This window comes from Lissotriton vulgaris, chromosome 3_1 (assembly GCF_964263255.1).
Source record: "Lissotriton vulgaris chromosome 3_1, aLisVul1.2, whole genome shotgun sequence".
In the NCBI taxonomy this organism is placed as follows: Eukaryota; Metazoa; Chordata; class Amphibia; order Caudata; family Salamandridae; genus Lissotriton; species Lissotriton vulgaris.
The window spans coordinates 799,863,616-799,889,700 of NC_141689.1; the positions used below are offsets into that span (position 1 = coordinate 799,863,616).

Here is a 26,085-nt window from a genome sequence, read left to right on the forward strand (position 1 = left end):
CTTGTTCAGTAGTGTATGCTAAATTGCTCGCCCTGTTCTCTGTGATACTCGAAATTTGTTCAAAAGACATGTTTGGGTGCTGTTACTCCTATGGACAATTTAACTAAATTAAATGAAAAATGGAGAAGCACTTCCTTTCTTTACAAGATGTTTTAAGTGTGAGTTTTTTAAAACTTTGATTTGAAACTTTATCCAATTTACTCCAAGCGTGCTGCAAAGGTAGCACGTTTGTCCTGAACCGTGCCTGCTTACAAAACTTCCTACCTCGAGCCGCAACGTGGCTCGACCTCTGCGCACTGTTGCTTTTATCACAAAAATATGAAAAACTTTAACACATATTTATTAATTTACTCTTTGCCAATCTTTATACTTTGGCAAAATTTCACTGTTCAATATTTTCGAAAAATAACACAAATGATAATACTGCTGCTGCTTCAAAATGTATCTTTGTGTTGTTCAATTTCATAAAACAAAAGATATATTATTTAACAATTTTCAAACAAACTGACAAATCAATCCATTCAAATTTTATCCTGATGAATCCAGATGAATGCCCAATGCATTTCGAGCCCAATTGTGGCTCTTCTTCAGGGGCCTGAAAAGCTAAACATATGAAAACTTTATTGGTATGTACAACTTTCTCCTTTAACATACATCCTAATATGCAGGGATCACAAAATACTCAAAACTTTCTTTGAACATTTTCGCACAATTTGCACTTTAACATAATGATGAATGAACAGCTCAAAAACAGTTTAAATAAAAAAAAAGAAATACACCCTCCACCACCATCAAGAATAACTAAATCCCATCAGCAGTCAATCTATTCTAGTTGTTAGTGGAGACAGAGCTACTGATCAATTATCAGGAAACCAATGGCATAGGCTGTTGTGCAATTTGGAGAAAATGTTTATCACTGATAGACTAACAGAAACAGACCATGCAATTGGCCTACGATTCGCTGGTAGCAGGTCATCATGGATTATGCAATACCCTCAAATAAATAACTTGCCAGTTCTGGTGGCCATATATGCCACAAGTCAAAGTAATATGTAAAGCAGTATGTAATTTGAGCTCAAGCCAAGATAGCTCAAAAGAAACCAGTCTGAATATGGCAGCAACTGTCATGCTACAACAACCATGATGACAAATATCCATAGATCTCAAAACAGAATTACTACAAATCAGATGGGAAGTCAGTATTGTTAGTACTTGATTTGCTCACAACAGTGAACGTTTTATTCCACTCTAAAAGATTCCTAGAGTTTCTGTTTTATCAGCAGTTTTGTCGAAGTTGTTCATCTTCATCAGTTATCATTCACTACCATCACAGCCCCCAATTTTATAGGTACGTTTTGGAGAGCCTTATTAAGACCTGCATTGTTTAACGACCAGCTATTATCCCTTGAGAGAGAGAGGCTCAACTAAATGTCTGAAGAATATCTGCACAGCTTTCTCAAGCATCAGTGAGATCAGAGGATATATCTCCACGGCAGAGTTTTCATAGAACACTTTACATATGCCAATAGAGCATGCCTGGCAGAGCAGCATTTGCCCTGCCCAGGGCCAACCAAAACAGGGGTCTTTGGAAGGTGTTTACTCTTAGGTCACCGGATAAAGTAGCTCAGAAGAGACCACAACATCATCATATGTGGAGATGGAGAACAGATTAGTGGAAGCTACACACATGCAAAGCATACACTTCCTGGATATTTTAGTTTAGTTACACTACACCAGCAATTATGGGGTCAGCTCTAGGGAGGAACCCTTCCAGGTCAAGTAAAGTTTTATTTGATTTAGTTCTCCACAGAGAACAACAAATTTTAAAAATACATTTGTTATAAAACACTCATTTCAAAACAATTGTAAAAAGCTCTTTAAAAATGTAAACAAATTATGATATACAAAAATTCATCTAGCTGCGATTTAAGAAGCAAAATAAGGCCTTGGACTGAAGTGATATTATATCTGGTTCAAATAAGTTTTAAATGCCGGCATCTAGCCTCGACTAATATCGGATTTGGGCATTCAAACAGAACATGCAGTAAGTCTTGTACTCGGCCGTCACATAAATCACAGATACTGGTGGCGTTTTCAGCGAGGTTCCATCCGGTAGTAAATGCTTTTAACCCCTTCCGTGCTCATGACGAGCTCAGCTCATCATGAGGGATACCTCTAGGGTGCTCATGACGAGCTCAGCTCGTCATGACCACACCCATTTACATTAAGGTCGAGCACAGTGGAAAAATCTGCCAAGCAGCCAAGGTGTTAAAGGGAGCAGTAATAAATTGACAACGTCATACTACATGCCCTAAGTAAAACGAATGTATTGTTGCTGGTATTTGTAGTCTATTGATTCTGCATACTGTTAGTAATGTTTTAATTGAGAGCAGTACTTGATGTTGAGGTTGTAACTTATTCTCTGTGTCAAGTGTTTTAAAAAAAAGCCTTGCCCTTTCAGGTCAATCTGGGAGAGTTTTAGAAAGATCCCCTACGGGTACATGCAAGTTCTACTAACAGCAGTTATAACTCATTTGCTTACACTTCAGTTCAAACCCAGCCTTCCGTTCCATAGCCTTTATTGCTTTTCTCCCTTCTCAGATCGGTTTACTTCAACATTTACTTGTGCACTTGTTGTTTGTTTCCGCTCTTGTCGATTTTGATATACTACTGCTGCCATGTCCTCTCATTGTAATTTGGTTCTTGGGCAGAATTCTTGTATGCCTGGGACCTATTGGCAGTCCACTTGCACTCTTCAACGAGTCTGTCAAATACTTGATTCGCTTGATTTATTTCACATTTATGTTCACTAGATTTCCGTGCTTACTGCACGTCTTGCCTTTTAGCACGAAAGTAGCAGCCCCTCAAATGTAAATGTAAATGTTTTTGTACTTTTATAGCGCACAGCTACCCGCAGTGGGTTTCCCGGCACTTGTACGAATACCGCAAGGGAACCCTTCCTGGCTTTCCCTGTGAAGTGTCCACTCCTGGGCACCCCCATGGTGCAGACCAGGCATCCCTCGCGTTGTGGGGGCCTTTGTGGATACTAAGCAAGCTATTGCCCAGAGTTGCAGCGTGGGACCCATGATCAGAATAGGCACTGAGGCGAGAATATCCGGTCAGGGGAATTAATGAGACAGAGACCCGCCGAGGCAGGAAACGAACCCTGGTCCCTGGCCAGAACTCTACATCAAGGTCTGCCTACTCTAACCATTGAGCCACACTTCTCCACTGTTCAAGACAATGTTCTATTCACAAGGGTCCCTATTTCAACCCCAGTCTTCCAACTAACAACCAACTGGAATGACATCTCTTCTTTTGCTCCAACCCCATTTCCCCTTGCACACAGCTTCTCGTCACTATTCTGTAGTTTCAAACAGGAGGAGGGAGGATGCTCATCAGGAGGAGAGACTGGTTTTGATATCCTGTACTTGCTTGTACCATTGTTGCCACAAGGCCAGCACTGGAGTGAAACTGTGCAACCTAATCCACATGCTGGTTATGAGGCACACAGTAAAGAAGCGATTAGTAAATGTCCTTCATAAAGCATACTAGAGATCTATTTGCCCTGAACACTGTATTTCACTCCTTCTGGTGATGACCCACAATAAAAAGGTTGCCCGCCTTTTCACCCTCCATTGACTGCCTAACCATGTACAAGTTGTGATTTAATTATCACAATTGCTCCATGAAAACAGTATACCAAGTTTTCTCCTCTAGTCCCCCACAGAGGGAAGGGACAAAGAAACATGTGGTTATATGATCTTGCTGTCCATCCTCAAGAGTAGCCCTTTCCCCGAGTAGGACTATGTGAAGGCTGCTAGCCATTCCAACGCAGGTACTGTACACCACCACCTTAAATACCTTCCATTCCGTAGCGATGTTTACAGTAGAGCTTATTAGCCTGGAAAAAGTTCTGTATGATGGGATTACGATTCCTTTAAAAGCTTCGACATACGGAAATCTGAAAATCTTTATTGCATGATTTAAAAAAAAACCTTTGCAAGTTGCAGAATTTAAAGAACGATATACATATAAAAATAAGAATAGAATCATATGCGTTATGACGATTATAAAAATGTATAAAATATACTTAAAAGGAGAGCTAAGGATCATGTCCATTATACAGTAAGGTGGCAGTTGGAACTAGGCTAGTAATTGTGCTGGTGAGAAAGCTTCGACATACAATCCAGTTATCTGCAGATGCCATGTCGGTACGGAGGTGAGCTTTTTACCCCAAGCAACATCAGTAGTAGCAGGTTGTGATTACAGTTTACCCAGATATTCAGTATTGGTTGGCAAAAGCACCCAATTTGAGTTTATCAGAAACGTATTCAACCTTTTAATGTAATTTGTGCATAGGAGTTACGATTCTATGGAATAAGCCATAAACTTAAGACCATGGAAGTCCTTCTATTGAGGACAGGAGTCCATCTGACCTATCAAGAGTGAGGTAGAGAACAATGTGAAAGTAACCCGCCAACCCAGCCCTACTCAGGAGTGAAACTCGCTCCTGATCCCAACAGCTTGGCTAAGTGAAGTACAAAGCCTATGGGTAACATATTTGGAGCACAGATTAAGATAAGAGAAAGGACACTGCAATTTTAACGCTCACTGATCGCGACAAACCTGCCCGCTATATCTACATATATAGACATGCTCCAATGGAATTCCAGCTCGGATTCAAATCAAAACTCTCTTGGTAAAGGAGACGTTGAGGTAAAGGAGACGTTGAGGTAAAGATGAGCTGCTGTCCTCGTCAACTCTGGAGACTAGAGCACTCAATTCCGAACAACGGTGCATTCAGTAAAAATGTAAGGTGGACTTTTCTACCCTTCACCACAGTACAGACAGGTTAGATCTGCCAATTGGAATGTTAACAATGAGTTTTGAGCTCAGCCTCTGAGTTTCAACGCATTTAAGATGGCGGAATGGTCATGGAGCAGTAGTGTGATTTAGCATATTGACAGTGATATTTGTATTAGAATATTTTGCTGAAGACGTTTTCTTATTTTTTCAGGTATCCATTCTTGTTTTTTACATGTTCGAAAATTGAAAATGACTGCATAGCAAGGCACAACAAACTGGAGCAGCTCGAGGAAAGACCTGAATAAAGAAAGCTGAAAATGAGGGGCATGGCAGTTGAATTAACCACCCCCAGAAATGCACCAAGTCTTTGAAGCATTTTGCCATGGGGAAAAGTCGTATTTGGAATTCCATTGGCTGGTACTCAACGGGCAGCCCAAACAATCCTCAGTTTTGCTAGCGCTCCTCTTTAATAACAGGAAAACTCCTTCCTCAGTTTTTTGTTTTATTCCTGTGCTTCGCCCCTAAACATTCTTAGGCACCGTAAATTTCAAACACCATAGCTCTAAACCAGTACTGAAGTTACTCTTTTTACAACGAATATTGATTGCAACGTTCTAGACTGTATAACGTAAAAAACAGGTTACTGGTCACATTATCTCAAACGAAATCGCCAAACAGGGTCACTTAAGGAATAATAATGATTTGCTCGTTTCTAGTCCTTCGCTTGGAAAGGCATGGTTGCCAAGTATAATGGGACGAGGCAGGCGAATTATAGAAAGATCCTTAACTTTGAGTTTTCAACGAAGTGAAGAAAAAAATGTAAACAGGTTAAAGTCACGGTGCAGAACTACGAGTGCGAGACCGGAAGCCCAAGGTTTGAAACTTCGCAGGGTGTCCTTCCAGGTGTCGAGGCCCGCATGTAGTCTGGCAGGGGATGGTTGAAGGCCAGGGATCCGGTCTGAGATGCTGCCCGACGGTTCCGGAGTATGAAGCCTCTCTGAAGCCTGCTCCCGCGCCTCGCCGCACCACCCCGAAGCCTCCCGGCCCCGGCGCCTCACGCCGCCAGAGACGGTGTGGATGAACCGAAAGGCGGCGACAGCTGCAGCGCTATTGTCTACGGGCCGCGCCCTTCCCTTCCTGGCATTGGCCTGCGGCATCCTCCCCGTGTGCGCGCCGCGGCTCTCCTGTCCTACCGCAGCCCCGCTCCCGCGATACTTCACGTCCAGAAGTAAACCGACATAGAGTTTTGACAAGTTTTTTTTTTTTGCTACGTGAAAGGAGGAGGAAGAGCAGCAGCGCGGGAGGACCGCCCGGAATCCGGGGAGGGGCCCAGGAGACAGCAGCATCCAGAGCTCCGACCGAGGAGGGGCGGTGGCAGCAGCGGGGAGGGAGGGCTGCAGCCGAGCAGGGGGAGGCGCCCTGTGCCCACAGCCTTTCGTGGTCCTTCCTTGCCTTCTCGCAGCCGCTTTCTTTAAAAGGCAGGAGCCGCGGCAGAGAGTGAGTGTGTGTGGTATTCAGTTCAGGGTCAGAGGCGGGAGCTCTACGCGCGGCGCTGTCAGAAGAGGCGGACGCCGCTCCCGGCCCCTCATCCCTGCCCTGTCCATGTGCGCAGGGCGTCTTTGTGTCTGAGCATCTGCCGGCGCAGCCCGAGCCCTTCCCCGCCCGGGCTCTGAGCGCGGGATGCTCCCTCGGGAGGCGCGCTGAGCCGGCTCAGGTGTGCAGTGGGAGGCGCAGCTGTGTACCTGCGGCGAGCGGAGGCCGGGGAGAGGAGGCGCACAGCACCGCAGAGCTCAGGAGCAACCGCCGCCGCCGCACCGGCAGCATGGAGGAGCCGGGCAGCGCGCAGGCCCCGCTGGCCCCGGGCGAGGAGGAACTGCTCGCCGTTGGCGCCGGCGACGGTCCCAACCGGCCCCTCGGACCCACGCCCAGCCAGAGCCGTTTCCAGGTGGACCCGGTGACGGAGGGGGGAGCCCCGAAGGCCCGAGACGACGAGGCCAAGGGCCGGTTTCATGTCAACTTCGTGGACCCGGCGGACCGGGACAGCGGCGGTGACTCCCCGGAGCCCCCGGCGCACGGCGGAGTGAGCTTTCAGAACGGGGACACGGCGCTGAGCGAGGCCGGCAGCCAGCACTCGGGCGGGCAGCATCACTACTACTATGACACGCACACAAACACCTACTATATGCGTACCTTCGGACACAACACCATCGATGCCGTGCCCCGCATCGACCACTACCGGCACACTGCCGCCGACCTGGGCGAGAAGCTGCTGCGTCCCAGCTTGGCCGAGCTGCACGATGAGCTGGAGAAGGTGAGGATGCGACCGGGGCATGCTGAGGGAGGATGATGGAGGGATGTTGAGAGCGATGGGGAGGTCAGCCGATGAAGGCAGAGATGCGGGCCAGGTCTGTGCGCATAGGATGCTCCTGGAGCATCGTGTGTGTAATGTGTGGAGTGAATTCATGACAGACAAGGGTATAGAGGACAGGTGCAGAGCGAAGAGACACGGGCAGGCGAAAGTAAGTAGGATGCTCAGTAGTAGCACAGTACCGATTATAGCGTTATTTTGGTGTAGTTTGGCTATTGGACGGCAGTGCCACGCAGAGGTTATGAGTCCTTTATAGGTGGGCGTGGAATCTACCCTTATCGTGGAGGGTGAGGGGTTATCTGGTGGTCAGGAATGTGATATGTCTAACAACTCGTGTTTGAGGACACCTCAGTGTTTGAACCTGCCACATAGCCAGAATGCAAGGGTGCATTAGACTTGCATTGGGACGTATGCGCATAGTAGCGTTATGGTGTATGTAGTGTCAAACGCAGTATGTGCAACGTTGGCAGGAGGTACCGACCTGAGTTTGTTAATGTAGTCGTGTAAGTGCAGGGCCATGTCCTAGAATGTGGATGATCCGCATGTTGAAGTTGCAGAAAAAAAGGGGTGCGCTCATGTTTTGCTGATTGCATGGGTCTTGAAGGACCGTGATGGTCAGGGCAGCTATCGTTTCAGTTGAGTGTAATGGGATGTGCACACTTATCGCATTGATGACCGAGCATGTGCAGGGTCACGTGTGTTTGCATCGGTGAGTTTCTTCACGGGCTCTATTTTTTATAAAATTGCACGGTGTGTGCGAAGTCCTCCAGGGACAACCTAGAGGAATTGAGTAGGACATTTTACTATTTGTTTAAAATGACTAGTAAGAATTATGCATAGTTCGTCATTTCTGTAGTGACACCACTGACATGGTACCCAATGGCTCGTTTACTGTGTTCGCTTAGAGTTAGTTTACTGTCAATAGGTCCGCAATGACCATGCGATGTATGTGATTGCTACCTGGTCGTGGAATAAAACCCAATGTAATTGCTGATGCACACAATAGCCAAGTGCTGTTGGTTGCTGGAAGAACATTCTGATCAGTATCTGGTTAAGTAACTACTTAATAAACGCTTCTAACTTGATATCCGTTGTTTGTGCTCAGGCATTCATGCTGTTTGCTAGTGGTTTGGTGTATTTTGTTGTCTAAGGGCGCAGTTCTGTAAAAAAATGTTTTAACTTGATCTGCATATTGCCCATTACTCTGTTATTACTGCTTAATAGGTCATACTGCGCTTTGGGGAGCAGCAGGAAAAGAGTGACCCTACATCTAAATATTCGCCTGTTGTAGTTCAAAACAAGTGCCAATATTGCTTAATGAGGGAGACTTTTTGCGGGATGATGAATGTATTTTGAGTAGCGGTTGCAGATTTCAGTTATTAGCTCTATCCTTATTTTTTGCTGTGCCAAGACTTTGTTAGGTGTTTGGTTCATATCTGTCGCACTATTGGGTCAGTAAATGCCCTTGCTCCATCTAAACCTATATGTTCACAGTTCCATGATCCTAAAATGAGCGAGAATCTTTTATAAATGAAGCTTTTTTTTCTCTTCAGTCTAGTCTGGACTCTAATTGAAGCGCTCGTCTGAGTTTTCCCATGCTCTCGGCAGGATGCTAATTTTTAGTGATGTTGGAAATAACTCGCTGTCGTTAGAAGTCACCGATGACCTTCCCACACCAGTCTCCCAAATGAACTTCCCCGAGCGGGCCAAGAAAGAGCTGGGAGTCTTCATGAGCTCATGATTGAGAATTGGCTTATCTCCCTGGAGATCCATCTTCAGCTCACTATTCATAGTCCTTGCATCCGGTTACTTAGCAGGCTCCCAAGGGCCGGGCACTAACGATGCTCTGTTCTATTTGCTTTATTTTTCTCAAGGCTTTTTTCTTTTGTGTCGTGTACACGCACTGCAGTTTTTTTTAATACTGGAAAGGTTTAATTGTTCTGGCTTGCTATGTGGCACGGTGGCCATACTTCTACTCAATAGGTATAATGGTGGTTTTAGGAAAGGCTTTGGAGTTACTGTATCTTGGCAGTTTTCCAAAATCTTTTCCTTTTTGAGAAGGATGCATTTCTAAAACACAGTATACGTGTAATTTTAGGATACTGATGGCTAATGTTTGATTATAAACAGTTGTGGCTTGTAGATTCTTTGTCCACATCGGATTTGTAAATGTCTTGATTTTTAGCGTTGTCCATTTACTAAGTGCATGACAAAGATACTGAATCCTAGCAGAATGAGCCCTTGCAGCTGGCCCAATGGGACCTTGCAGAAACGCTGCTGGTATTTTGCTGCATACCAAGTCTGCACTGTGTGTGCAGGAGAACAACAGTTAGGCTCACAGCCACTGCAGCAGCAGAGTTAGGCATTTATGGTTCAGGATAAATAGAGTAACCAGTTGTGCAATTCTCATTGTCGGTAATATTTTCTACAGCTGGGCACCATAACTGTCTAGAAAAAATGGACTGATCCTACTGAACATATGTGTCAAAATGTGGACATGTTGCTCAGTCTCCCAAAGCTTGCACACGTCTTGTTTTTAGTCTAATTTCATATCCTTTCTGTATGAAAAAATGGTCGACCTTCTTAGGTTTATAAATAATGTTAGTAGCTGATGCAGTTGTTGTATAGTGGAAGGAGGAGTGTTAGAGTAAAGTTACATGTATATAACAACTTGACAAAGAATAACATTTTGCTACACCCTAGCACTACACCACCACTTTAGCTGGACTTGTGGCAATAGGAGTACTGGCCTATAATTTGGTTGTTTGATTTCTTCTCAATTAAGAGGCGATTTCCCCTCCCCCACTCTTTGCATTTGCACAACGTCGAATCTACTCTCAAGGTGATGTCATCTCAACAGCAACCTCTTACCTCACCAGCTTCAAGCATTTAGCCAGGTTGGAACACTGCATGTAATCCATATTTAAGCTTCTCGTGTGACGCAGAGTTCTTGTTAATGCTTGAGGATGTTGTATGAGTAATACAACTGTCGTAGGTCTTTGAAATGTGACTGGGCATGGACCTGTTGTGTGTTGCTGGAATCACCTCAGGATACCTGGCTGTTAATTCACAGGGTCGCCATGAAGTCCTTGAAGGAATACTCTTTTAGCTCCACAAGGACACATTTAGATCTTCTCAGTCTGTCTTTATTTAGGGGGCCTATATTGTAAGAAAAATAGTTCCAACTCCTTTTCTGTTACCTCCGCTGCATGCCAAGTGTCTGGTGTGTGAAATTGCCACCCTTTGTTTGTGGTGTTCCCAGTAAGGGTGGAAGCCTGGAGGGAGGGAGCGACTTCCTAGGACCACTTATTAAGGGAAGAAGCGATTAGTTGGTTACTTTCTGCAGATTCTTTGACACAGTTGTGATTTTCTTACTAAAGGGACACAATTGACACATATATTTAACGAGCATCTTAATCTAGTTGCTCCAATTAAGTACTGAAACATTTTTCAGTTGAAACGAAAAGCAGATAGTTGAACTTTTAATGGCACATGTTCAGAAATATTCTATCTAAAGTAAAATAATTTTCAAAATGGTAACTTGCAAGATAACTGATGCGTTTCTATGAATGGAGCTTTAAAAATATACCTTAACAGTCTTATCCTCATAAGTGCTGCGCCCAGTCCAAAGGCTGACGGCACCACTACCTCGGGAGTGCTGCTGTTGGACGTTCCAACTGCACCTGCGCAATGGAACGTTCAGCACTGGAGCTGGACGTTCCATAGCTGCTAAGGTGTTATTTTACATGTCCCGCTTGCCTTTAAGAATGTTATCCCTTGTTTTATCTTGGTGGTGTAAACATCAATGGTAAAATCAATAGTGGAGGAAATTCATAGTCATTCCCAAATATGCTATTTTGCAAATAGAAATACCCATGCAATTTTACTAGGAGTATAAGCGGTTGCACACCTGTTTGGAAGAAAGGTGCATTGTGCAGGTTTTTCCACCGAACCACAGAGCAGCTAGTTGTTCTTGAGGCGACAACGTTTTTAAATGCTGAGTATTCTCTTTGGTTGGAAATCCTGTACAAGGAAGGAGTTAGGTGGGCAAGAACACTTTGCTTTAAATTTAGCACCCTTTCATGGTTTAGGAAACTGTTGTAGAAATTCCTGCCAACATTCCAAGCTCTAAATCCTCTACCCTTGCGATGGAATTTTCCTGGCAGCATATCTAATCAGTTTAAAATAATTGCATTCAAACCTGCTGCCATTTATTTACAACTGCTGCTGTACACCCCACAAACACGTTCTAATTGAATTACAAGCTGGATTTGCTCATGACTTGGAAAGTCCGTTCCAACCCAGCGAGAAGGTAATCCAGTTGCAAAGTAAAATGGTGACTATGCTCTAACAAGGATTTGGGTCTGTCCTTCGTGAGATCTCTTGCTTTCTCTGCTAGTTGTCTCCCTCCTACCAGCCATGACATTCTATACATCATTATACTCCCTTTGAGCATCACAGCTAGGAAGCAGTAGTTTTACAAAAGCACTTGTCGCCTTTGTTTACCCATCGTGTTGACCATCAGAAGCCATTTTTCAACTGCTGTGACTAAGTGGAAAACTACTTAAAGTGGCTTTGTAACCGTTAAAGTGCAGACATGTGGTTGTGGTATTTTCCAGCACAAAAGCGGTCTTTTAAAGCGTGCAGAAAGTCCATGTAAATTACATGGAGACAAAGAGCTGATACGGAAAATGAGGATACGCTGCTCTGTAAACCAGAGTAAAGCTGGAGATTCAAGGTGGTAACATTGAGACACTATGCGCATGGCTGCCCTTACAATATTTAAATTATATTTCTCATTGTAACACCCTGATTGCACATGGCAAAATACTTTTATGCAAGTAGTCACTTGAAAATGAACATTTCTGCATTTACCATGTACTTTTAGTGCTAGTTTACTACACAGCACAACCTGTATGCATGTAGACTTCGCATAGTAAATACAAAAGCCCAAGACTGCTTCATATTTTAATTCATTCAGCAGAAGTGAGAGGGATGTATCTGGATATGTCAGGAAGCACAATAAATCATCCGCAAAGAGTGGTAGTTTACAATGCTCTCCATCTACCTCGAGCCCTCGCATCCCAGGCTTTGTTTCTAGTCAATAGACCAGTACCTCCATTGTGAGTGCAAAAATTAATGGGGACAGAGGACATCCCTGTCAGGTACTCCTGCAAAGGGGAATTTGCGAGTAAAGGGCACCATTGACTCCTAATACTTGATGTTGGGTTTTCGTAATAGGCCAGCAAATAGGTAATCATATGAGGACCCTGCACAGTTTGAGAGGACTTTGAGAAACTGCCCATCAACCCGGTCAAATACTTTCCTGCATCTAGTGTGAGAAGGATGATCCGTTCTGGTACATCAAACACTTTCACTGACTGCATTACATTATCCAGAGCCTGTCTGTTCCAATTGAACCCTGATCAGTCCCTTTATATTTAACATTGTGTAGTTAATTTTCTACTGTAGCCCACTACATTCAAGGGCAATTTGGATCAACAGAAGTTGAATTAATATTAAGTAAAGTAGTAACAAAATGAGACTAACTTAATTAATTTACCATAGTTTAAGATTTCTGAAACACAGAATAATGGGTAAGCCCAAACATGTAAAAAAAAGGCACAGAAACCGGAGTAAAAGATACCTGCCCCAACATGGGTCCCTTGCTGACTGCAAATGGACTCGTACTGAAACTCCGCAGTGATTCTTCAGAGACGGAAACGTCTTTGGGTTTATTGGGGATCCTGTCTATAGCATCCTGGTCTGTTTCTTTTTTTTAAAAATTTTGGGCCTCAGCTGTTATTATATATATCCCTGTTTTGCTTCTCGCTATTTGAAGTGGAGGGAAAATAACGATGGACTGGATTGCAGCCCCCTCTATAAGCAATGGCTGACATTGAGGCATTACACCTATCTTTTTTTCCATCTTTCAAATCAAAGCTAGAAGTTGCGGAAATTGGTTTTGCAATGGCTCTTGTTCGTTTGCTCTTAAAGATACAGTATTTGTAGGCCTCTGTTAATGGTTGAAGCTGGACATGCAGAATATATTTCCCAGTTGCATAGTTGCATTTAATTCTAGAAGTTTTTCCTCTGCAGTAAAGTACCTGAATAACTAGCAACATCGAATAACTAAGTTTCACCAATGCTCTAATAAGGTAACATTTGATGCATTCAACATCTGAGGAATCCAATCCAGGCCATACAACCTATGTTGTCATCTTAAATGAGTATCTCACAGTTTTACCAAAGTTTGACGGTCAGATGACTTAAATTGAGGAGTAGGCAATTAAGACCACTGATTTACCTTATTGTACCAAATGAATGGTATGGAAGATACGTTTCAAAATACAGCTTTGACATTGAACATGTTTCTGAAGGTCAAGACACATGAGTTTTTATTGTTCATTGCCTTCCAAACTTCCTACCTAAACCAAAACTTGGATTTTTAAAAGGTAATCAAGAGGGCAGAAAAGTTATTCTTTAGGATTTTTTTCTGTCCCAACCAGTTTTTCTCCTGAAACTATTCAATTAAGTCTACTACTTCAAAGCCATTAAAGTATCTTCCACTATCAGGAAAGTAAAGCTGTTTATGTGCAAGAACATGAATGCAAAAAAGTAAACACTGGAATGATTAAAATTTGTATTTGAGACAAGACCATTTTAAAAAATGTCACTCTTAGTACATGCTAATGAAGTTCTATAGCCACATGCCTGCTCGTGAATGTTATTTCTGATGCATTTAGAACCATTAATTGAGTGTTTTCTAGAAGTGGTATTAAAGGGAGGATTTATATAATTAGTATTAATCTTTTTATCACATTCCCAAAATCCATAAAAATGCAGAGACCACCTGGGAGACCTATCGTGTCTTCCCAGGGTAGCCTCACAGAACAGAACATTTGTCTATTTTTATTGATCACTTTTTATTTGTCCCGGTAAAGGAGTTACCGTCATACATAAAAGATTCGAGAGGTTTTTAGTGTCACATGGAAGGGCTATCGTGGCAAGATGAATATAAAATGATTGTGTTAGACATAACTAGTCTATATACCTCTATTGATCACTAACATGGTTTACATGCAATATCTCATTTCTTGGCAAAGAGTGCTTTGAGATTCAGTATGCATAATGATAATGAAATGTTGTTGCAGTTTACAGAATTCTGCTTGAAAAATAACTTCTTTCTATTCGGAGAGGAATATTTCTTGCAGACGTCGGGCACCGCGATGGGCACCTGCTTTGCCCCCAGCTATGCACATTTATTCATGGGCTGTTGGGAAAAGCAGGTGTCCAGCTCTCCGGAAGGGAAGATCTGGATGTCTAAGGTCATAGCTTGGTATCGTTATATAGATGCTTTGTATATAATATGGAACAGGTTAGGGGAATCGGCCAGGGAGTTAATCATATATCTTGTACAAAATCCCGATCAATTTAATATTCACGTGGGAAATTAGCAGAGAAACTGTTAATTTCTTAGACTTGCAAGTTAATGTCATCGAGGGGAAACCATGCATGTCTCTTTATCGTAAGCCCACGGCGGGTAACTCTATTTTACACACTGCTAGCAGTCATCCTCCAAGACTGATAAAGAGTATCCCATATGGGGAGTTCTTATGTATCAAAAGGAATAGCACTAAACAAAGTGACTTTCAGAAAGCAGCATGGGAAAGCCCACAAAGGTTAAAAAAGAGGGGATATGTCGAAGACCTGCTCAATAGAACATTGGACAGGGTCCCTAATATCCCCAGAAAAGATCTGTTGAGAGAACAAGCCAAAGAAGTGAAGAATTATGAGAAGTCAAAAATCAGATTAATCCCACCGTTCTCAGGTAATGCCAATCAACTCAGGAGGATTCTTAGAACAAATTGGCACATACTAAAAAACAACAGTGTAATCGGTCAAGATATACCTGCCCAACCACTAATCGCCTTTAAAAGGCCAGATCTTTGAGAGATACCCTGGTGCATAGTCATCTGGAAGCTTTGCAGGGGGAACCCTCAAAGAGATGAGGGTTCTAACCATGCGGTAAGTGTAAAGCGTGTAGTAAGTAGAATCCTAACATGTGAAGTACCAAGACAAAAAACACCAAGAATTATAAACCAATTTCTGACATGCAATTCCTCCCATGCAGTATACTGTCTGTTAGGCCCATGTGGGCAGAAGTACACTGGGAGCACGATCCATCCAATGACAATTCGAATGTTCGAACATATGAGAGCGATTGCCGAAAATGATGCCAATTATCTTGTGGCGAGGCATTTCGCAGAGCACCATCAAAGCAATAGGGATCTATTGCGTTTCTATGGATTGGATTGGATCAGGTACCTCCCAATGTACGTGGATGTGCCGGGCCAAAAAGGAGGCTGGAGTCTAGATTTATCATCGATCTGGGAAAAAAAATCCTAAAGGTATGAACAGTGGGGAGGAGATGGCGTTACATCTAGGTGAATAAGTCTATGTGGTGTAAGCTCTAGTATGATTAACAATTATCAGGATAAGAAAATCTTGATGCACCGTTTGGTCAGGAAACAAAAGAGAAGACTATCCTGGTGAAATCCAAAGTGATGATGGAATATTGCTTAAACTTAGATGATAAAGGCCAATTCACAGCGTGATTTTTTCAAGTAAGGTATTGCTCTTGAAGTCAATGGAACCAATGGCCGATATACAGCATCATTTGCATAGTAATGTATGTGCACTGGTGAGCAATGGGGAGGACAACAACGGTAGTTGGAGGCCCCCGATAGCCGATCGACTGCGTAATGTAAATGAATTCATAAATTGTGAGCAATTAAGATGCATGAATTTGATTGCATAAAATGTCGGGTAAATGTGACGATTAATCACAGAATACAATGTGTGTATGTATATATGTATGTATGTATGTATGTATGTATGTATGTATGTATATATATATGTATATATATATATATATATATATATATATATATATATATATATATATATATTTATTACCTACTGGCGATAGCCAGTAGGTATATATAGTTAGAATTTTTTCTCTATGGGACTTTTGAAAATTCTATGTCTAATAACTTTGGCGTTTGTGGACGGAATCGGCTGAAATTTTCAGGAAAATGGCACATTTTGATTCTGAGCAGCCCCTGAAAATTTAGGGGGGTTTCGTCAAGGGGGGGCTGAGAAAAAAGGGGGGTCCCAAAACGCGTTTTTTCCATTCATTTTTCCATAGGGCGGTTGGACTCACTTTTAGCTCGAACGGCTGAATGGATTTGCACGAAACTTGGCAAAATTGTAGGGACTGTTAGCCCGATGTGCCTTTGCTAGGTCTCAATATATGTGCTCCAGTAGTTTTTGAGAAATTAACGTTCAAACCAAGATATATATCTGTAACAGCGCTCTGGGCAGCGATCCGGTCCGCTTACTTTTCGCTTATCGGAACTTTGCGCGCAGAAAGCTGATTGGCTCTCCGGTGTCTGTCAACATTCTAAACAGTCCGGAGCGGACGCCATCTTGTCTCTCGGTAGGATCGAGAGAGAAGAAGAGGTGGAAAACGAAAGGGGAATTTAATGAAAGGGGGCAAGGTATCCCCCTCTTGACCCCCTAGGAATGTTGTTGGGGTTATTAAAGGGTCCCGTGGGGAAAATAAAAAAAAAATGATTTTTCACGGTAGAAGCGCGGCCGCGAACTGGTAGCGAAACGGGAATTCGCCATTTTGTGCTTCGTTAATTAAATTACTAGTTATAAGTGGGTGCGGGAGACGTATCCTAATCCCCTATGTTTCCTGAGGGTGGCTGAGGAGGCTGATATATGTTGATACATCTCTTCCAGCGGCTGTGCGTGAGCTTTTTTTTTTTTTTGCTGCGTGACAGTCCGGAGCGGCCGCCATCTTGTCTCTCGGTAGGATCGAGAGAGAAGAAAAGGTGAAAAACTAAGGGGGAATTTAATGAAAGGGGGCAAGGTATCCCCCTCTTGACCCCCTAGGAATGTTGTTGGGGTTATTAAAGGGTCCCGTGGGGAAAATAAAAAAAAAAATGATTTTTCACGGTAGAAGCGCTTCACGGGCCGCGAACTGGGCCGCAAAGTGGTAGCGAAACGGGAATTCGCCATTTTGTGCTTCGTTAATTAAAGTACTAGGTATAAGGGGGTGCGGGAGACGTATCCTAATCCCCTATGTTTCCTGAGGGTGGCTGAGGAGGCTGATATATGTTGATACATCTCTTCCAGCGGCTGCGCCATCTTGCCTTTTTTCGAATGCCACAATTTTGTCGTGCACGGCAGCCATTTTAGATGCCAGGCTGGTCCCAGGCTATCACCTAACCCTGCGGATGTAGTTTATGGCCCCAGCTGTAGAGAATTCAGACATGCCAATCCTCCTGATTCAGGCGTGTGAGTACTGATTTCAGTGCTAGTCTCCCGCCTCCCGATTTCTGCAAGCAAAAACCCGGGGGCATATTACGAACAACTAGCGATAATTTTTGTCTCTAACTTGTTTAGAGACAAAAATTATCGCCGCACATCGGCGATTTTTATCGCAGATAAACCTTGCTATTATCGCAGAAAAGTCAGCGATATTCATGTATTATCGATCTAATGCTCTTAGCCATGTTATCCACCTCCCATTAGATAACATGGCTAAGAACTGCTCAGGGCAGGTGTTAGATTTTGGAGATATTCGCGCTTAGCGCGAATATCTCCAAAAGTTGGTAATAGAAGGTAGCGATGTTAGGGACTGTTTCCAGTCGCTAACATCTTGGCACGCCACTTTGCATGTCATTAGTGATAAGTATCACTGACATGCAAAGCGGGGCCCAAGATGGTCGCTATCTCCTTTTAGCTGTCACTAACTGGTGTTAGCGACAGCTTGGTAATAGGGAAATAATTTTATCTCCGCTTTCATGGCTTTTAAAGCCAAAAAAGCGGAGATAACCCCCCTTGATAATATGCCCCACGATTCCTTGGGGGTTTCAGCTGACAGGGCTTGGTATTGTGTTACATGGTAATTTTTCCATGAAACGTCAGAGGGTCGATGCAGGGGTTCTAGAAGAGGTGATAAACCATTTAAGCCTCATGAACAAGCGCATGGTCTTTTAAAGATTTGTGAAGTACTCGGGGCGGCGGTGTGTGTGTGCCCTCTTTCAGGAGCGGGCGGGGGGGCACTGCCAGCAACTTGCCAGGTCAGGTAGTGTTCAACACGTGCATCACCCTTTCTCTGCCTGCTATTGCGCTCCATGCTTCGGAAAGGTAAGAAAAAGAACGTGCATTTGAGTTTGAAATGTCCGATCCTGCAGCAGAACACTTCCAAAGCCCACACATGACAATAACCCGATTCAAGGCCCCATTCACCCGTTTTTAAAAAAATAGATAACACTCCAACAAAGTAAGGTTATAAAACTTTATTAACTACTAACTTTAACGAACGGAACAAAAACTAAAAACATTTAAACATTTCTCAACACAAAAAGCAACAATGGTTAGAAGCTGTCTTTTGTGCGAATAGTCCCAAGGCAGCACAACGTGCAGAGTTCTGGACGGCACCCAGGTGATGTCGCCTGGGTGCCGCACTGGTTTAGGGATCCTACAATGCTGCTCCGAAAATTGGCGTGGGGCGTCCCGGGTGGGGCGGGGGGAGGCCTCGTCAGTAGCGGTCTGTTGTGCGAATAGTCCCAAGGCAGCACAACGTGCAGAGTTCTGGACGGCACCCAGGTGATGTCGCCTGGGTGCCGCACTGGTTTAGGGATCCTACAATGCAGCACAGAAAAACAGCGTGGGGCGTCCCGGGTGGTGCGGGGGGAGGCCTCGTCAGTAGCGGTCTGTGTCCAGTGTCACATGGCTGACACAACATGTACGACAGGCACCCAGGTGATGTCCAGTAAACTGCCGCACTGGTTTTGGTATCCTACAATGCTGCTCCGAAAATTGGCGTGCGGCGGCCCGGGGGGGGGGCGTGGGGGAGCCGGCGTGAACGGGCCTCCCCAGGTGGCGGCCATCTAGCTGAGTTGCGCTCGCTCTTGCGGCCACAGCGTCTCGCTCACCATGTTGTTGAGTTGCTCCCACTCTTGCAGTGCAGCGATAGGCGGCTGCCACATGGCTCTTAAAATGGCGGACAGCTCCTCGGTTTTAGGCCTGGTCCACTGAAATGGTCCTGGGACACTTTGGAACTCGGACGCTTGCCTGCTAGGGCTTGGGCTCCATTCTCGAAAAGCGTCCCCTCAGCCGTGAAGATTGTATAACAGTCTTGGGGGCCCCCGACTCCCGCAGGCTTCCGGTGGGGAGCGGCTGCCATGATTGCTCGCGGAATGACCACGACGGAGCCACGAGATGGTGGTGCTCTCATGCTGACGCCAGCTTCAGTCTGAATGATCCAGAAACAAGGTGGGGCTTTCATCGTTTGGGAAAAAAAAATGTTCTAAACCAATGAAAAGTGTTATTTTTAGGTCATATGACCAAGCCTTCCATCTTTAGGAAACCAAAAGTAAAATGAACCAATGAAAAGTTTTATAAACAAGTCACATGACCTGTTATGCGGCATAGGGCTCCAAAAAGCGTAGAAAATCCGTTGGCACGTGAGGCGGCGTCAGTAGCGGACCGATGTGCGAATAGGCCGAAGGCAGCACAACGGGCCGAGATCCGGATGGTACCGAGGTGGTGTCCAGCAAATTGCCGCACTGGTGTGGCCATCCTACAATGCTGCGCCGAAAGACGGCGTGTCCAGCTGAGTTGCGGTCACTGTTGCGGTACAGTGACTCGAACGCGCCGAGATCCGGATGGCACCGAGGTGGTGTCCAGCAAATTGCCGCACTGGTGTGGCCATCCTACAATGCTGCGCCGAAAGACGGCGTGTCCAGCTGAATTGCGGTCACTGTTGCGGTACAGTGACTCGAACGCGCCGAGATCCGGATGGCACCGAGATGGTGTCCAGCAAATTGCCGCACTGGTGTGGCCATCCTACAATGCTGCGCCGAAAGACGGCGTGTCCAGCTGAATTGCGGTCACTGTTGCGGTACAGTGACTCGAACGCGCCGAGATCCGGATGGCACCGAGGTGGTGTCCAGCAAATTGCCGCACTGGTGTGGCCATCCTACAATGCTGCGCCGAAAGACGGCGTGTCCAGCTGAGTTGCGGTCACTGTTGCGGTACAGTGAGTCGAACGCGCCGAGATCTGGATGGCCCCGATGTTGTGTCCAGCAAGTTGCCGTACTGGTGTGGCCATCCTACAATGCTGCGCCGAAAGTCGGCGTGGGGTGCCCCGTTGGCTTATGAGGTGATGTCAGTAGTGGACCGATGTGTGAATAGGTCGGAACCAGCACAAGGCACCAAGATCCGAATGGCAAGTCCTGGATGTTGAGTGCCTCAGTTGAGAGTTCTGAGCAGTGCTTGTAAGACTGTCTGAAGCTTATTTGCACCTGCTGCAGCTTCACTAGGTCCGGCGGAACTTTTTTCCTTTTCCTTTCTGCTTCTTTTCCTACAATGCGTTTCATCTGAAGACACGACCAGGTCCCTGAATGTGTGCAGGGGGACGCTATTGATTGAATGAAAATGGCGGCTTGACACAAAGCTGACTCAAGCGTTACTGTTGGTGCTATACAGACAAATTGGTTTTCAGTTTGTACATTCTTCAGGTTTTTTTTTTCCATCCAAGTCTGATTGAGAGTTTGTAGAAAAATGGCTTCAGATTTTCCACATACTACTCTTCAACATTCTTCCTAAATGTAACAATGTGAAACTCACTAGGAGAACGGCTGTTTCTGTTTCCTTTCAAAATGCTGCCACCAATATTTTCTGAATGGAAGACACCATCTTGTAGCATAAAGGGCCGAAAGGGGTTCTGGTCTGGCCGATGGTTGGTGGAGACATTTTGACTATATCTTGGACCTGCCCGGCCTCGCCCAAAATGGCGCCGGTATAAATGGGACTCGTAACTCCTTGCCCGCAAATGTATATCTAGAAAATGTTATTGTAAGTGGCCCTGTCGTATTTTAATTACAAAATGTACGTCCACCGATTCCGCAACTGTTAGACACCTTTGTTCTTGTCACCTAATGGCCCGCTCGTTACGTTCTTCTACAGTGTAAATGTCTCCTCATCATATACGATTTCAGTTTGCTCCGTGGCCGGCCCACGTGGTTATAGGCCCGTATTTTTATATACTGACATTTTCACAATAAAGGTTTTTAAAACAAAACACGGTAGTAGTATTTACATTTGTAAAGTTTTTACTTTTAGTGACTGTTTTCGAATCAGTAAAAGGCAAGTGAAATAAAGCAGTCCAATTACATGACGGATAAAAGGTATAATATGTAGGAACGCAGTAAAGATAAATGGTCAAGGGCAGTTGTGTTTTTCATGTCTGCAACATAAAGTGATCGATAAGAATCTGATAATCAGGCGTATCGGCGACTAAGACAGCAGGCCGAATCTCTTTTACTCAACGGCTCCGTCATGGAAGGAAGAAACGCCCTTTTTCTCGAAAAAGGAATATATTTTACTTGCAAGACAGTTGTAAATTTTCCGGGAAAGTACATTAGCCTGGAATATTATAACATATGTTTGAAAAAAAAATATTGTTCGAAAATAATAAAAAGCGTAATTTTTAGGTCATATGACCAAGCTTTTCATCATTAAATTAACAAAAGTAAAATGAACCAATGAAAAGTTTTATTAACAAGTCACATGACCTGTTATGCTTACGTTACGCGTTGCGCGCCGCGCCTCGGATCACTTCCGGGTGCGCTAACGCGGCGTGTCATAAAACGCATTACGTGACAACGTAGGTCAAGAATATAGTCTAAATGTCTCCACCAACCAGCGTTCAGAACACAACCCCTTTCAGCAGTCCAAAAAGTTCTGTTAAATGACAACAGAGGGGACAGGCAACAAGAACCATCAGTCAAAGAGGGGAGGGCAAGTTCTTCTCTTCCGGGTCATGTTGGGGCGCTACCGGAACTGATCGAATTGGTAGTCTATAGTGTTTCTGGATGTTTCAGACTAAAGCTGGCGTCAGCATGAGACCACTACCATCTCGTAGCTCCGTCGTGGCCATTCCACGAGCAATCATGGCAGCCGCTCCCCACCAGAAGCCTGCGGGAGTCGGAGGCCCCCAAGACTTTTGTAGAATCTTCACGGCTGAGGGGACGCTTTTGGAGAATGGGACCCAAGCCCTAGCAGACAAGCGTCCGAGTTCCAAGGTGTCCCAGGGCCATTTTAGTGGACCAGGCCCAAAACCGAAGAGCCGGCCGCCATTTTGAGAGTCCTGTGGCAGCCGCCTATCGCTGCACCGCAAGAGCGGGCGCATCTCAACTACATGGTGAGCGAGACGCTGTAGTCGCAAGAGCGGGCGGTAAACAGCTGAATGGCGGAAGAGGCACAGTGTAGCAAAACCGGGCGGAATGGCAACTAAAACGATAAAGGGGCGCCCCACTACAGCTTGTCTTCAGGTCAAACGGATTGTGGGACAAGGTCCAGAATTTTAGAGTCATCAAAAGGCAAAAAGTTCCGCCGGACCCCGGGAGCCAGCCGCCTATGTCGGGGGCGATCTCAGGCTACACCAGTGCTATAAGACTTGGGGAGGGTGTCGGAGCCAAGCGTCTTCTCCGAGTCCATGGCCATCACACCGCCCCTCAGGGGCCTCCGTCAAGCTGTTTAGGAAGGTAACATATCACATTGTTTTCTAATGCAGTCAGGTCCACAAACGACACTCACTTACTTTGAGAATAGTGAAGCTGCAGTAGGTGGAAATAAGCTTCAGACAGTGTTACAAGCACTGCTCAGAACTCTCAACTATGGCACCCAACATCCAGAACTTATGCTATTTGAGAATGGTAGTGACATCGAAGCATCTCAGGGACCAAAACCATTAACGTACTTTCACGTATGAAAATCTTACTTGGGGAGGGGGCAGGAGCGAAGCGCCCCCTCCCAGTCAGCGCCACCACACCGTATGTTGAAAATCTGAAGCCATCGTTCTACAAAGTCAACCAAACTTGGATTGAAAAATCTAGAAAAATGTACAAACTGAAAACCAGTTTTGGTCTGCATAGCATCAGTAGCAACGCTTGAGTCAGCTTTGTGTCAAGCCGCCATTTTGATTCAACAAAGCACAGGCATTGAAAAAGGCTGAAATTCAGAACTCTAAACTATGGCACCCAACATCCAGGAGCTTGCCATCCGGATCTTGGAGCCTTGTGCTGTTTTCGATCTATTCACACATCGGTCCACTACTGACATCATCTTATAAACCAACGTTATGTAAATAGTTTTTTAATAAAATGTTTTACCCTGTTTCTTTGCTGGTGTGTTGTCTATATTTTTAATATTTGCATAGGGTTTGTCGTTATTTTGTGCGGGATGGGTGATGGAGCCGAGCTGTCTTGTAGCCCTCATGGTGTGGAGCTCAGTTCATCTCACTATTTTCGTATTTCTCATGAAGGGTTGTTCCTAATATTTCTATTTTAGCGAGGTCAAAAAGAGATCCAATTAGTGGCCTACTGATTTTGCTCGATTACTTTTATTTTTTTACACGATTTTTCACTATCTGCAAAGACTAAACAGAGTATTGCGACTTTGTGCTTGTTTGTAAATAGAGAATGATCCAAAGAGAACCAATTCTAAAACAGTAAATGCTTGGACAACAATCAATCAAATGGAGAGACAAGGAGGCACGACGGATTACAACGGGGGTAAAGGCCTGCGTTAACTACCCTTCAGTATCTGCAAAGAGAGAGTACTACTAAGACAAAAGAGGGGAGGGGGGGGGGGTGCAGCGTTCAAAGCACATCAGCGTGCATAAATACGAAAATGTTTTTATCTATCACGTACTTGACATTTTAAAGCTTTTCATATTTGCTATTAAAAAACCAATGAAATTCACAGAAAAAACCATAGGTTATAGTGGATATATAGTTAGGAATTTGCATTTACAAAACCTTGAAAATTCAATGAAAAAACCATTGGTTTTAGGCCATATATAGTTAGGAATTAGCATTTACAAAACCTTATTTTACTCGCATAAAACCATTGAAATTCCATATATAGTTAGAAGCGCTAACTATATATCGCGCACCCGCAATCCACTGCTGATGATGTCACATATTACATCATTCATGACATGGTCAGTGACATCACTGATGACATCACTGATGACATCTCAGATGACATCACTGATGACATCTCAAATGACATCACTGATGACAACTCAAATGACATCACTGATGACATCTCAAATGACATCACTGATGACATCACTGATGACAACTCAAATGACATCACTGATCACATCACTCATGTGATAATACAATGAACCTCTTCAGACTCTAATATAACCTTACATACACTCAGTATAAACAGACACTCACAGACTGTCACTCATCCATGGAGTTACTCACACACCTAGTCAGTCATGCAAAGAATCAATCACACCTCCATTTCCTCAACTATAAAGTTATACACATCTTACTTATTCAAACATATAATAACACATATTTATTCTCTTATATAATCCCTGATACAAGCTCACAGTGATCGATACAGCCACTCACACATTCACTGGCTCTTATGTTCAGTTATTTATATATCTCAACTCTCACATGTATTGTGTTTTACATACGTACTTACTTGCACATGTAGCAATGAGAAATCCATTCACTCACCAACACACCCATGCATAGTCAACCGCCCATATAGCTGTTTCCACATGCACTCTTGAACTCATACTCCTAGTGAATCAACTGCTTACACATCTATGCACAGAGTGACGCACCTCCCAGCCACCCACACACACACTCAGCCTCCCATTCAAATACTTGGGCAACCAATCAATAACCCATATGGCCACTCTTATAGCTACTGATCAACACATGCAGTAGCTTACACAACAACAAACATACTGATGCACAAATTAAGACAGTTTAGTCACTAACCCATGCACTCAGTGAGACACATTTAATCACTCACTCATACAGTCAGTCATGCACCTACTAAATTCTTCATCCAGACACTTATACATCCACTCATTCTTCAATATGTGAAACATATTTAAACTTTACAGACACATACAATCACTGGATGTTGTGATCAGTGATGTCATCAGTGATGTCATTTGAGATGTCATCAGTGATGTCATCAGTGATGTCACTGACCATGTCATGAATGATGTAATATGTGACATCATCAGCAGTGGATTGCGGGTGCGCGATATATAGTTAGCGCTTCTAACTATATATGGAATTTCAATGGTTTTATGCGAGTAAAATAAGGTTTTGTAAATGCTAATTCCTAACTATATATGGCCTAAAACCAATGGTTTTTTCATTGAATTTTCAAGGTTTTGTAAATGCAAATTCCTAACTATATATCCACTATAACCTATGGTTTTTTCTGTGAATATATATATATATAATATATGTATGTATGTTATGTATAGATTTTAACCATTCCAATATGGCGGCTTCATGAGGAAAGTTCGTATTTCTTTTTCGTGTCCACGAAAGTCACATGATTGGAAAACCACAATGGTATATAAAAAAAATTCCGGTTTTAAGGTGTGCGTGTAAAACATTTAACGAAGGCGCTTGCCGAAACGAGTCATGTTTTGCTAAAGCAATAAACGGATGAACAAAACGAACCCCGGGAGTGCCTATCTTCTTGGTGAAACAACGGAAAAAGAGCGATTAATATCTAATTATATATTTATGTGTGTGTGTGTATATTTTCTAATTACACATTTCAATGGATGACTAAAAACCTTTCTTTAGTGACCAAATGTTCCCAGTGTCATATTTTTAAAATGTACTATATATTAATGGTCGGAGGCTGAGTCATGTAAGGAAATCTATGTGGTAAGTGGGTGCCTGGATGCATAAGGCGACATCTTTGATTTCTGGTCCTTTGAAACGAGATTGTGCAGTACTTTACTAAAAAAAGTTGTTTCA

General features: G+C 43.9%; 1 protein-coding gene across 1 annotated transcript in view; it reads left to right on the forward strand.

Annotated features, from left to right (window-relative positions):
• The first annotated feature begins 6,169 nt into the window (after positions 1–6,169).
• The window catches only part of SLC12A2 (solute carrier family 12 member 2), a 394,678-nt gene continuing 374,762 nt past the window's right edge, over positions 6,170–26,085 (forward strand). The window contains exon 1 of the mRNA XM_086961116.1: positions 6,170–7,120. Coding sequence (XP_086817242.1) covers positions 6,632–7,120 — 489 coding nt within the window. The 5' untranslated portion in view covers positions 6,170–6,631. The remainder of the gene's footprint in view (positions 7,121–26,085) is intronic.